Here is a 13,959-nt window from a genome sequence, read left to right as displayed (position 1 = left end):
CAATTCTTGCATATTTGAATCACTAAAGGTTTTAATGAGCTATTCCACCGAATGTGATGTTTTGAATTCTCAAGCTATATGCTTTGACTATTTTGAGATATTAAACTATTCTGTGGGATTGACTTAGCACCGACTGAGGCATTGAGGTGAGATTCGGTAAGAGAATCCTAGAAGCAACCCCCTGTCTCATTAACTATGTGCCAACATAGGAGCCATTGTAGGCTTAGGCTAATGGATCCATGAAAGCCCTTAAAGTTAAAGAGTGAATGTAAAATTGACGAAGTTCTACCCTAGGCAAGTAGACTCTCCGGCTAACGTAGGGTGTTATGTTGGATTCCATGTAATAGCTCACATGGTCTTAATGTCGGTTATAGTCAAATTCCCACAAATAAATGTTTTAAATGCTATTTACATGATTACTCATGTATGTATATATCCACATATGTATGATTTAAATGATATCTACTTGATTACTCATGCATGCACTCATTTATGTACTTTACCTTATAAATGTCCTAAATATTTTACATTGTATTGCATGCCTAAATACTTAGTACATTCAAAGTACTAACGCATACTCTTTTGCTTACGCGATATCAACATGTATGGATCAGTGCTCCTCTTTGTTCTCCTCCACGTGGCTAGTTGAGATTTTTTTGAATGCTACTTTTGGTGAGTTCCCATGTTTCGGAAACAATACTCATTTATCTTTCTAGCTTATGATATGTTGAGACCTTTAGACACTTACTACGATATTTCTTTCAATAATGATTGAGGGTAAGCTAGAGACTTGTTTTAGCCCCGTTAAATTTAAAAGTTAGAGGTATTGTTGGACATATGTAGATTGAAGATTTACTATTATGGTTTCCGTTTGTTTATTTATTGTCATTACCTATGAAAGGCTAAAAGAATGCTAAGAGTCTTGTTTGAGATACTTCTGAATTTCTTATTCACCGTATCACGTCTAGACCCTAGGCTTGGATCGTGACACCCACCTCTTTAATGAGAAGTTTACTTTATGTCTTAGATTTATTTTCTCCTCGTGCCATTTCCTTCGCCATTTCTTCTTAGTTCGAGGTATTTTGTCGATTTTCCCCCCTAATTTGTTGGATGTCAATCAAATATAAAAGAATCTTCTATGAATCATTATAAGCCAACAAATTAGGCAAAAATAAAGATTAAAGAGAAAGACATTTAAATATATGTATTTATATAGAAAAAAATGAATAGAAAATAGATGTAAAATTTAATCTTATTTAGAGCACACTTCAATAATCTTCACAAATCATTATAGAGCCCGTTTGGATGAGCTTAAAAAAAGTAACTTTTATATATGAAGTGCTTTTAGAACTTTAAATTGCTGAAAGTTATTTTTATAAATAAGCAGTTGAGTGTTTGGATAAAAGTGCTTAAATGAAGAAAATTATGTGAATTTTAGGGTTAAAAGAATAAAAAGGGTAGTTTGGGAATTTAGTTAAAATATAAGGGATATAAAAGTAATTTCCATGGTCAAAGAAAATGACTTTAAGCACTTAGAAAAAAAAAAGTTAGGAATCCTAACTTTTCATTTTTGACTGACTTTAAGAACTTTCTGGATTAAAGTTAGCATTAGGCAAACACGTCCAAAAGCTGAAAAGGGGCTTTAAGTTGGTAGCCAATCCAAACGGGCTCATATATATATGTCTTAAGTTCAATTGGTCGAAAAGTCAATTAATTATTTTTGTCGTATATTTTTATAATTACGATAAATTTTTAAGTTCATTATGTTAGTCGAACCAAATGAAAATGGGCGAGGGGAAAAAACAAACTGAATAGTAGTGGGGGAGTGTTATTTGTCACACGTAGAAACTCTACAAACTGCTAAAACCTCACCGCCGTCAAAACAGCGAAAAAATCGAAAAACCCTTCTCCCCTATGTCGACGGAAATTGTAAACCCTGAATTAAACGGCGAGGATTCATCGGAGAAGCTCCATTCGCCGGAAATTGTGAAATCTGAATTGAACGGAGATGACTCATCGGAGAACTTTCAGTTGCCGGAAACCATGAATGCTGAATTGAACGGCAAGGATACATCAGAGAAGGTCCATTCACCGGAAATACTTAAACCTGAATTGAACGGAGATGACTCATCGGAGAAGCTCCATTTGCCGGAAGCTCTGAACCCTGAATTTAACGGCCATGATTCATCGGAGCAGCTCCATTTGCCGGAAACCACCGCGGAACCGACGGAGAAAACTCTTCCAACGGAGAAGCGAAAGCGAGAAGATTCAGAAACAGAAACAGGGCAAAAACAACAAAATCCGTTATGGAAGACGACTCTTTGCTCTTATTTTCGAAGAAATGATGATTCATGCAGCCATGGCGAATACTGCCGTTACGCCCATGGTGAGTCGGAGCTTCGGGTCCGACCCGATAATACTTGGGACCCGACTTCTGAGAGGGCGAAGAAGATGGTTAAGAAGGCCGCCGATGACGACAGGGAGGTGGTAGAGGATAAAGAAGAGAAGTGCAATGACGTCATGATGACAGATGCATTAGACGATGATGAATGTGCTTCATCCGGTTCTGGGCTGTCAAAATGCTTGGTTAATCTTCCAATGAAGTGGAGTTCGGATAATTTAAGGTGTTTTCTTAAAGAACATGTAAGGTTTTTGCTCAACGATGAATCTTTTTCTGAACATTTTTATCATGGAAGATCTCGAGGTCGACTGTCAGGTAGAAGGCTAGTAGGTAGTCGAGCTTTGTTTAGTTTCCTTATCGGTGTATTCTTCGATTTTAGTACTACCCGTTGTCTCCTTTGCTTCAACTATCATATTATTTCTTTTATTGCTCCTGTTTTCTTTTACATTGTTGTTAGTATGGTTTCTTTACTACTCTATTTGCTTTACATACTTGGTTTTTGATATGTTTTACTTGGCATACTTGATTTTTGATATGCTTTACTTGAGCCGAGGGTCTATCGGAAACTACCTCTCTACCTCCACAAGGTAGGAGTACAGTGGGCATGTTGTTTTATCATGGTGTATTTCCTTTTTTCCCCTTTCGGATACTGGTAATTCCCAGTTTTAAGTAGTGGAAACCCAAAAAACCGTCGTTATTAAGCTAGAGTAAGAAAATTGGGTTGAAGTTTTAGTTCTCACTAATCACGATTTGGAAATAACTTCATAATTGTGTGTGAACTTGGTCAACTCTAGTTTGTTTTTGTGAATTAGACATCTATGGATGCCAACACACTTGTTTTGTGGTGAATAAAATTATGAGATTAGTTGTTGGAAACTGTGAGTAGTCTGAAAGCACTATGCCAAAAGTGCAATTTCAACAATTTGGTCTCTTCTGACCAAAGGAACATTTTTAATTTTCTGCAAAGTGCAAACCTTTGTCCTCTAGGGAATACTCTGGTCGAATGAACTTTCAACGGTTCCATCTTTCATCCTGATCAAAGAAGAGTATGGGAAACAATTTTAACTTTCTGTGGCCTTCTATTCTCGTTGTATGATTTGTTACAAAATTGTGTGAACTCCTAGTATATCTGGGTTGTACTGAAAATTAAGTGAAGTTGTTACACGAAATGTAAGAGTTGTGTCAGTTATGACATTTGATGAGGAACTGGCAACTAAGTGAAGGGATCCATAGGGAGGTTTAAAACAATTAGTATCTTGGAAGAGCTGGTAAATTGGAGGGTAGTGGGATCTCTAGGTGCTTTTCCCTTGGTTTTCTGTTAAAGGTTGATAATGTAACAATTATCTTTTTTTTTGATAGCCTTGGTGACCGGGCTAACTTGCGTTGTAGCTGATTTGTCCCACCATCACATGTACCGAGTTACTTTGTTCACCAAGGTTTAGACAAGTAGGAAGAAATCACCTAGTGTTTTTGTCTCCACTAGGATTTGAACTTGAGAGCTCATGATTCTCAATCCACCTCATTAACACTAGACCACACCCTTTGATGCTCGAATTAGTTGTTGCCTTAAAGAAGAGTTTAATTTCGTAGACTACTAGCTTTAACACTGTTAGCATCTGTAGAAATACGGATGTTTGCTCTATGGCTGGACAAGTCTGCTATCCTGGAAATCACGATTCAGCTTCCTAGAGAACATAATCCATACTCTCTATCTTTTTGATGTATTGTTATACTGTTCTTCATCGATTTTTTTTAGAACGTGATGAGATGCTTGTTGGAATTGACTCCTTAAATCTCAGGGTGTTACTTTTAAATCAGCCAAAAAGAAGAAAGGCATGGCTGTAGGATTTGCTACTTTTGAAAATGCAGAACAAGTGAAGAATGCTGTGAAGGTACTCCTTTGTTGTCTAAGTTTTTTGATGAAGGTAACATTTGTATGTATTGATTAAACCAAAAACCATAATTACAACTTATCAACAGAACAGGATATCTGAATCTAAAATCTAACAAGAGCCAAGCTGCCAAGGATCTGAATAATTGACTCAGTATCCTCTAGGTACATCTGTTTGCACCAGAAACAGAAAAGTCTGATACAGTTCTATTTGATCTCCTGAAGATCACAACTTTTGCTCTCAAAACATCTAGCATTTCTCTCTTTCCAGATTGTCCACCAGATACAATCTAGGACAATCCTCCATCTGTCTCTGTCTGAAGTTCCCACACCTACCTCTTCCCAACTGTAGAGAAGGTGGGTGATTCTGTTAGGCATAGTCCAAACAACACCCCCGAGGCTGATAGAAATCCTCCAAAGTTGGGTTGTTATCCTGCACTGTAAAAACAGATGGCTGACTGTCTCAACCTCTTCTCCACACTTTGTCGTCTAAATTTGATTAGAGTGGTGCGCAGTTCTGCTATTATCAGAAACTTTATTTATCCAACTTAAACTCTGCAGGAGTTGGATGGAAAGCCTGCTGGCAACAGGATTTTAAATGTTGGAGATATTATTCCACGGGCATTTGAGAGAAAAGGTAATTCGGCAATGTCCTCATTTCTGACCAATCAACAAGATGAAAAGAAAACCCAAGCTGGAGATTGTTTGGATTTGACTAAAATATCAGATGAGACTGAGGCTGAGGACCCAGTGACCAGTGATTCAGTTCTGGAGGGTAGGTGTGTTCGGGATGTGGTGACTCCTCTTGCTAAAATGCCATATGCTGATCAACTGGAGCAGAAGAAGAGCTCTTTGACGCGAACTCTCAAAACACTTGTTAGTATATCTTATCCCCTTTATTCCATATTGTTATAAAGTCACTTACCACATTCCCAGGGATTGCGAAAATAGACTTTTGACTTTTTCTTCATCTTCTATATGCATAGACTCGAAATGCACGTAAAGCTTGCCCGAATGGTGTTCCACTTCCAGAATGGATTCTCAAAGCTAGGGAAATAGGTATGCTATTTTTGAATTGCATTGGCTGCAAGGTGGCTCTATGACTATATCTTTGTAATTAATAGACAACTAATTCGGTCCCGTTCACTGTGATTTAAGGTGAATTAGGATGATATTATGCTTATATTTATACTATACTACTTTAGAGTATACAAATTTAGAAAATCACATATATTATTAAATGATGTGTTTGACTTATAAAATGAAGTTAAAGGAGAAAGTGTCTTATTGTGATTTATGGCTTTGCTTCTAACTATCAAAGTTATACGACTCTCTTCTTTTGCTGGGATTAGTTTTTGTTGAGATTGTTAGCATGACATACTAAACATAAATAAATTAAATGATAAAGTCAATTATTGACATGTGTTACATGTGCGTGCCCGAAAACTAGTAGCATTTGATAAAGAAAAATGATATAACCTTTAGCTCAATCATTTCTTTGAGCAGGTGGTCTTCCATGCAAACTAGAGGGCATAATTGAATCGCCACTTATCAATGGATATCGAAACAAGTGTGAGTTTTCTGCGGGATACTCTGTACTAGGAAAGACGACTGTGGGATTTCAGCTTGGAAATTTCAGGTGGAATGCGGCTGCAGTTTTCTAAGATCTAGTTTTTCTTTCTTTTTTTCTTTTTGTAGTTCATTTAAAGAAATTATCCTTGTACCAGGGAGGGCGTGACAGCTGTTGAGGAAGCTGTGGACTGCCCAAATGTTTCCGAAGTTGCCTGTAAATATGCTGCTATCTTTCAAGATTTTTTACAACAGTCAACCCTACCTATTTGGAACAGATTGAATAATACTGGATTCTGGCGTCAACTTACCGTATGTCCAACTGCTTCTATGACCAAATAGTTTGTTCAGCCTCTCTTATCATGCAGAGATGATTCAATGTGCATTGTTAGTGTGGCTGGACAGATTAAGTATTTTTCTTTCTTTTATTGGGGGTGGTGTTGTGATGCTCGGCCAACTGACTGGTTCTTTCCGTATATCTACATCCAGGTTCGAGAAGGTCGCATGCCTGGTAAAAATGTAGAGGTTGAAAATCCCAACGCAGATGTTTCAGAGCTTATGCTGATTGTTCAGGTTTTTGTCTAGTTAACTTGGTCCTTGTTTTGTTCCTACATATATAACATTTCCAGGAGGGGAGTCATGGATCAACGATAAAGTTGTTTCCGTGTGACCTATAGGTCAGGGGTTCGACCCGTGGAATCAACCACTGATGCTTGTGTCAAGATAGACCACCTACATCTCATCCCATTGGGGTGCGGTCCTTCTTTGGACCCTTTGTGAATGCAGAGACGCTTCGTGCATTGGGTTGCCCTTTTTATGTCTACCATTTTCAGCAAAATGAGCAGCTCGCTTATGATTGAGACTTGAATATGTGATACTCTCTGATTCAGTGATGAAGCAGTTGATTTTACTTTTGCTTAGGACTTGCTCCATGCTGCTTCCTTTTTTTCATTTTTCTTACTCCTTCATTGCCTAGGTTTCCACTCTGGCTTTTGACGATGCATTAGTTAATGATGAACTTCAAGATTTGGCCAAAGCATTTGCTATGGGCGCTTCTAGTGCATCACCAACATTACCTCTTACTGCCCTGGTAGTTCAGGTTGTTGTCATAACATTTTTCTCTCTTTATTATTGTACACCCCCATCATACTTCCAATTTTGGCAGGCATTTCTCAATATATGATGACAGCGGGGGTGAAGCTTTTGGTTAATTCTGAAAAACTGGCACTTATTGCTCACTAATATAACCAAAAGCAGCTTGGTCGAAAGCGGAAATAAGCCATGAATCTTGGGAGTTATAAAAGCTATCGTTTTTGTAGCTTGTTATCCTTGTCTTAAATCTTTTATTTATACCTGTTTCCTTGCTTCAAACAATATTCTTGTTTTTGACCTTTTCAAGATGCTAGCTTTTTCATAATAGTGAGTTATGTACATGATCTTCCAGTGGAGCCTTTAACCAATCTTGATGCTGTTACTTTTAAATGCAGGATCACACTGGTATATCAAATGTAGCACCAGCAGATGCTCCTCTGCGTGTGCTCCCATTTCCCAGAGGGGAAAGCTATTCTGAACTGGATGCAGATAATGCAGTTGCTGAAGCAAAAATTCACGATTTTATTAATGGACTTAAGTTTTGTATTTCGCCCACGGCCTTCTTTCAGGTGAGATCATTGCTTATTTTTCTGTGTCCCAAGCAGATCCAATTCTTATCTCCCCCCATCCCTCCCCCTCTTCCAGAAGTTGCGAGTCTTTTAAGTTCTTTAATTGGCACAGGTGAACACCCTTGCTGCAGAGAAGTTGTACTCCCTTGCAGGGGACTGGGCTAGCTTGGGTCCTGATACCTTGCTTTTTGACGTTTGCTGTGGAACTGGAACAATTGGTCTTACTTTGGCAAATCGAGTTGGTATGGTAATGTTCACGGCTCCAAATCCTAAATTTTCTTTTTGAATTTGTTTTACGTCACACAAAGTAGGGGTAAGGTTTGCATACACTCTACCCTCCCCAAATTTCAATCCCAATCATACTTTTGAGATCACACTAGGTATGTTGTTGAATTTGTTTTGCGTCATGGTGTTAAATTTTTGCCCACATATTCAGTTATTCACTATATCTACTTTTACCTGTTTTTTAAAGTGTCTTACTTTATCTGTAATGGTACACTTATGTTATAACTGCTCAGCATCTCCTTTTTGCTGGAGTTACTATATAATGTTGCCTATTACTGATAAAAAACAAGTCTCCTACTTTGATTACCCCCAGGAGTTAAAGAGCAGTTCTATGTAAATTATTATATTTAGTTAGATAAATTAAGTATTTGAAATTCATTTGCTGTCCCCAATCGAATGTCGTAGTTGGACTTTGTAATTATATATATTAAGATAAAACTCAATAGTGCAAATGCGTAATATTTGTTGTGGTACATATGGGGTCATACATTTACTTTTTCATTCTGGAAAATGAAATAGAGAAAAAGTTGTTTCTAACACTGTAAAGGTTTTCATCAAAGGAAATAATTTTTCTTTATATGAACTGAGTCAAATTTTTGGATGTTCCTAAATGGAAAGCTGGATATAACTCCAATTCGTAGGAGTAACAATTTAAAACTAAAAAATGGATGTTTGGTTAAATACTTATATCAATCCGAATTCAAGAAATATAAGTTAGTAACAGTTTGCATTTGTTTGCATCTATTTGGGGCATTCAGTAAAATTGGATGGATATATTTGTTTAATTGTTGGAGGAAGAAAAAAATTCCAGTTTAAGAAAGTGGTCGAGCATTTGGCTAGTCTTAGATGGAAAGTGGGTTAAACTTTTGAAGCACGGGACAATTTTTTAGGGGATCATAAGATAATAGAAAATCGACAATACTACCTCATTTGTTGTTACTGGCTTAGTATTTCAATTCTTATTTAAGAGTAGTGCGTCTTACTAACATCTTGTAACAAGGTGAAAACTAAAAAATCTATATGCACTTTGAATATGTTTGGATGTCTTGAGATGATAAGAAGCTTCTTCTAACCATCAATTTCTTCAGGTTGTTGGCATTGAAATGAATGCTTCTGCTGTTTCTGATGCTCAAAGAAATGCTGAAATCAATGGGATAAAGAACTGTAGATTTATTTGTGGAAAGGTCAGATTGGACTACCATCTTTACTGGTTTTCTCACTATTTCTCAACCCTTCCCTTATGTAATGTTGGTCTGCCCTCTGGCTTGTCATACTTGGTTTATAAAACTAGTCACTACCAATGGATGTCATCCACATTTTCTTTTACTTCCTTTCGGTCATTGCCATGAAACTATGCAGTGATGATTGACTCATGGGAAAATACATAATGACCCCCTTAAACTAGTCTCTAGTTTTTTAAAAGACAAACTTTGTGGGGGCCCTCCTATGACTAAGGGTTCAAAAATTTTTCTTCCCACTCAGGTGAAATAAATTACTTTAAGGTTAAGCTAAACCGGAATTTGCTATGGATTTTATCATGACGCCCCTATAGTTCCTGTGGGACTTCACTGGGTGTGTTGTTATTGTTGCCCCTATAGTTGCTCGAAGTAGTATTAATACCCCCTTTTTAGGCTTTAGCCCATTTGGCATTTTCGGTGTTCCACACAACCATTGAAGCGTGTGGAAATCCCCAAAATTAGTGTTATTTAGTGTTTCTTTCATAATTCATTTTGCACTTTTTCTTTTCCTTATTTTCATAATAGCAGTGTCCGTGCCAGCTTGCACGCACCTCTACTAATTTCATGGGATACTTGCATACCAAATAACTCCGTTCACCAAGGCTAGGACAAATGAGAAGAAATTTTTCTTTTTTCTCTTCGTCCATGGACCATCTCCTACACCTCCTCCACCTATCTTCCCACCAGTCCTAGTACTTGTAGTAAGATGTCTAATAGAAGAAAAAAAGGAAATTAACGGGGGGGGGGGGGGGGGGGGAGAACAAAGATGGGAGGATTTGTAGCACCGTGTGGCCTAGTGGCTAGTGGTCAATGATGTGGGTTGAACACCATGGTCTCAAGTTCAATTCCCAGCAGAGAAAAACCCTAGGTGATTTCTTTCTATCTGTTCTAGCTTTGGTGGACAAAAGTACAACCTCATGCTTGTTGCAGGTGGCAGGTATCCCGTGGAATTAGTCAAGGTGCAAGCAAGCTGGCCCATACACCGCAGTTATCAAAAATAATAATGGAGGATTTGGTCGATATCTAGAAGAAGATATTTCGGGGGGGGGGGGGTGAGAGAAAAATAGAAATGACCTGTGGAAGTAGGTGGTGCATTTTGTGTTTCAGGGTAGTATGGGTTCATCAGAAATCGCAGTAGGTGGTGCATTTTGCGTTCCAAATTATAGTTCTCGATTAGAGTATCATCAGAAATGGCAGTAGGTGGTGCATTTTGTGTTCCAAATTATAGTTCTAGCTTATATGTTGGGGCTTCAAGAATGTTGTCCTTAGTGACCTACTCCTACAAAGGCTTCAAGATTGTAGTGTCTGCCCTTAAGCCCAGAGGTATTTTACTGCTATTGAGGCAATTGCAAAGGTTTGTTGTTTCAATAAAATGAAATGTTATGAGCCACATATAGCTTCTTGCTGACCTAGCTAGCTGGGAGATGATGTTACTACTCAAGCCGGAGATTCTGACAATTTTAAGTTTTCGTCCTGTTTTTAACTTCGTTAAAGATTTACATAACTGTTTTTTAGTTAAGGAGAAAGATATGTCAGGCATTTTAAGTTGAGGAACCAAGTGTAAAAGCCTGATGGATCTACCTTTTAACACATTCTGAAGTATATCTGAACTTGGGTTGGAAAGCTAGCTTACTTTTGAAAACAACCTCTATGTAATGAGCTTTGTTCGGGAGCTCTAGCTTAGATTTCTTTGGAAACAATGAACAATGTTTATTTGCTCTTCCCTCTCTCTGTAGCATAGCGTATCTTTTGTATCCGAATCTGTTCTGCTCATTTTAATTCCAGAATTTGTATTATGAGATTGCAGGCAGAAAAAGTCATGGGATCTGTGCTGAAAGAGTATCTTGCTTCACCTCTGAAAGTAGATGGACTTCTAGATATAAAAGAAAAGAAAAAACAAGAAAATACTACTTCCACAGAGAAGACTGATTCTATAGTTAACGCATCGGAAACAGATGACGAATCAGGTATTGGGTCTGAAAATGGTAAAAGCATGTGCATTGATCAAGATACTACACCTATTGAGAATATGGATTCTACGGATAGCGCCACGGAACCTGAGGGGAAAACAGGCCTCGAGTGTACCAATGATAAAAGCTTGTCAGAATCTTCAGTAGATGGCATTACAGAATCGGAAACCCAACTTAAGAGAAGTTCTTCATCAGAGAATTTGACCACTCCAGTACAACATTTCAAGAATGTTGTTGCAATTGTAGATCCTCCACGTGCTGGACTTCATCCCACTGTAAGTGATTTCTCTGCTTTCATCCTTGGTTGTTATCTGGACTAGTACTTTGAGCACTACTGCTCTTTAATGTCTAATTGTGCTGTTAGCCATATTGTAAGGCTGGATGCTTGGGAAATCTTCCTGCAATGGAGTGAACTTTGGAATTTAAGTGCATGCACCGAGTTCTGCATGTTTGTCAGAATCTTGGTGTTACGAGTACAGATTACGCTAGAAATGGGAAGATTTAGTGTAATAAAAAGGAACTCGTGCCATCTGTTGAACACTTCATATCTGTGTGAATTAGATGACAGAGGAAATTTAGTTCCTTATGATGCTGGTCACCAGTCTATAAGCGATATGCTTTTTCATCTAATATAACGGATGAAGATTTCATCCGATCTTTGATCTAATCCCTGTTTTATGTGACCCTCGGGATAGATATTACAATGTGTTTCCTACGTTTTTGAATGTTGAGGTTTGAAATGAGCTACTTTGTGCTAATTTTTGTTCTCTATGCTTGTAGGTTATCAAACTTTTAAGGACTAATTCACGTCTAAGGAGGCTTGTGTAAGCTCCGTTGATGCATCAACTTATCCCTTCTCCATTTCTTGTTTGCTGCTTGGACCTTTTCCAGCATTATTTATAGTCTAACTTTTGTTTATGTTGAACTGCTCTTTTCAGTTACATTTCCTGTAATCCTGAAAGCTTGGTTGCAAATGCTATTGAGCTCTGCACACCTTCTCCAGATGAAACGGAGAAGGGGAATAATAGAAATAACAGATTATGGAGGAAGATGAGTAGCGCTACTCTTGCACGACATAGGACCAAATCTATGCCCAGTTCAGAGCCTTTTAAACCTGTCAAAGCCATGGCTGTTGATATTTTTCCACATACTCCTCATTGTGAACTGGTGATGCTTCTAGAGAGGTAAATCTATCAATTTCCTTAAATAATAATCTTGAGTAGCCATGTTTATGTAAGGAAATAGAAATGTTCCTTTGGATTTGTTCTCTCAATGTGGAAAACAAGGGACGGGCTTTCGACAAACAATTACTAGATATCTGTTGTCGATGTTGCTGCTGGCAGTTCCGAAGTTTCATAATATTTTGTAATTGTCTCCTTATTTTACTACCAACTTGCCAGTTCCCTGATTCCCCATTCAAAAAGAATACCTCTAATGTAATGACACATCATGTTCATGACCTTTCATATAATTTGAGATGCTGTAACAATTTCAAGTTAAAAGAATTCTGTTAATTGCAGTATAATTTGAGATGCTATAACAATTTCAAGTTAAAAGAATTCTGTTATGTCGAGTAAGTTTTAGTCATTTTCTTTCATTGCATAACCCGGATTTGATCACGGATTCTTGCATTCTTTGTGTTATGTTGTCGGTTAAAGGAAGTCTAATTGTTTTCTTAAGATCCTCCAAGAATAAGGGTGAACACCACTTTAACCTTGCAATATTTTCTCGGTAGAGAAACCGGAATCTGGATATGATTGTTAGGTTGTTTCTTGTGGATGCACATGGTGTTGATTTTACTACGCTGTGTACTAAATTCTGGTGATTTCTTCCCATCTGTCCCTTGGTACGCAAAATCTGTCTAGTATTTGTATTGGTGGGAGCTAGCAGGTAAGGATGGAATAGGCGAAGTACTTGCAAGATGACTAAGACATCACATTATTTTTTTGGGGGTGGGGTAAGTACACCTTTTTGTAGCTTCTTTATAAATGGTTGAGTCAATGACTATTAAAGTTGGTATTCTAATGTTCCCTTTCTTTGATAGGAATGATCTCTACCCCAATTGTGTAGATTGTCGACAATGTATTTGTTTAAGGTGCTTTGATAGCTGTTACACTTAGCTTTCATTCTTTTGTCTTTGGAAAATCTTGTGCTATATTCAACAAAATTAGGCCCAAAATAAAGTAGGGAAAGGTTGATTTTCATTGAGTTGAAAGGGAAAAAGGGGAAATGCGTATAATATAAAGGGTTTTTTGTATTACATGACCACCTAATAAAATAGAAATTTTTATGTGCGGTAGGTATTAGCATCAAATCTATGAATACATGACATGTTTTCTACGTACATTTTTTTATGTAGTTTGATAAAAATACTGAGCGTGAATAAGTTGTTTCCCTCAAGAATGACAATGATACGTCATTAAATGTTTTTAATGTGAAAAGGGAAAAAAAAGAAAAAGAAGATGGACCCAAAAGAGCATCTAAAACAAGAAGATTGAACTGTAAGAATATGTTCCCAAGAATCTTTGCACTTTGCAGATAAAGATTCATTGGTTTGAAGAAAAAAAGGGTTTCAAGAGAAATGTTTTACCTCGAAACATTAAAAGAGCATTTCGATGCACAAAACATCCTGCGTCAGTAGGGTGCAAATATACGGGCTGCGTTGGTACACGACTAGATCAATTACGAGTCATCTTCTAGTTTGATTTTCCTCTTGTTTCCGGTGGTTCAAACTCAATTAAAGAAAGGTCAAACAACAATTTCTCCAACACGAAAAAAGAGTATATTTTCTCAGCGGATTTAAGTTATATATGCTAGTAGTCATTTGACATGTGATAGTAAATTTGATTGCGGAAATTTTAAATTTGTCAGTAACTTTCATTTGTGGGCTTACTAAGTTGAATGATAAATTTTCTCTATCACCCTAACACTATGCAACTTTGTC

General features: G+C 37.4%; 1 protein-coding gene across 1 annotated transcript; it reads left to right on the top strand.

The window, feature by feature from the left end:
* The first annotated feature begins 1,766 nt into the window (after positions 1–1,766).
* On the top strand, positions 1,767–12,574 carry LOC129902253 (zinc finger CCCH domain-containing protein 24). Its single transcript, XM_055977401.1, has 14 exons — positions 1,767–2,643; positions 4,201–4,293; positions 4,854–5,168; positions 5,279–5,351; positions 5,799–5,931; positions 6,020–6,173; positions 6,351–6,434; positions 6,838–6,960; positions 7,349–7,522; positions 7,635–7,769; positions 8,896–8,991; positions 10,853–11,290; positions 11,796–11,839; positions 11,954–12,574. Exons 1-14 carry the CDS (start codon positions 1,915–1,917, stop codon positions 12,201–12,203), a joined length of 2,841 nt encoding a protein of 946 aa, XP_055833376.1. The 5' UTR covers positions 1,767–1,914; the 3' UTR covers positions 12,204–12,574.
* Positions 12,575–13,959: the final 1,385 nt, after the last annotated feature.

The sequence above is a fragment of the Solanum dulcamara genome, chromosome 9 (assembly GCF_947179165.1).
Source record: "Solanum dulcamara chromosome 9, daSolDulc1.2, whole genome shotgun sequence".
NCBI classification, from domain to species: Eukaryota; Viridiplantae; Streptophyta; class Magnoliopsida; order Solanales; family Solanaceae; genus Solanum; species Solanum dulcamara.
Note: the sequence above shows the minus strand (reverse complement) of the source record. Positions and strands in the feature narration are given on the sequence as shown.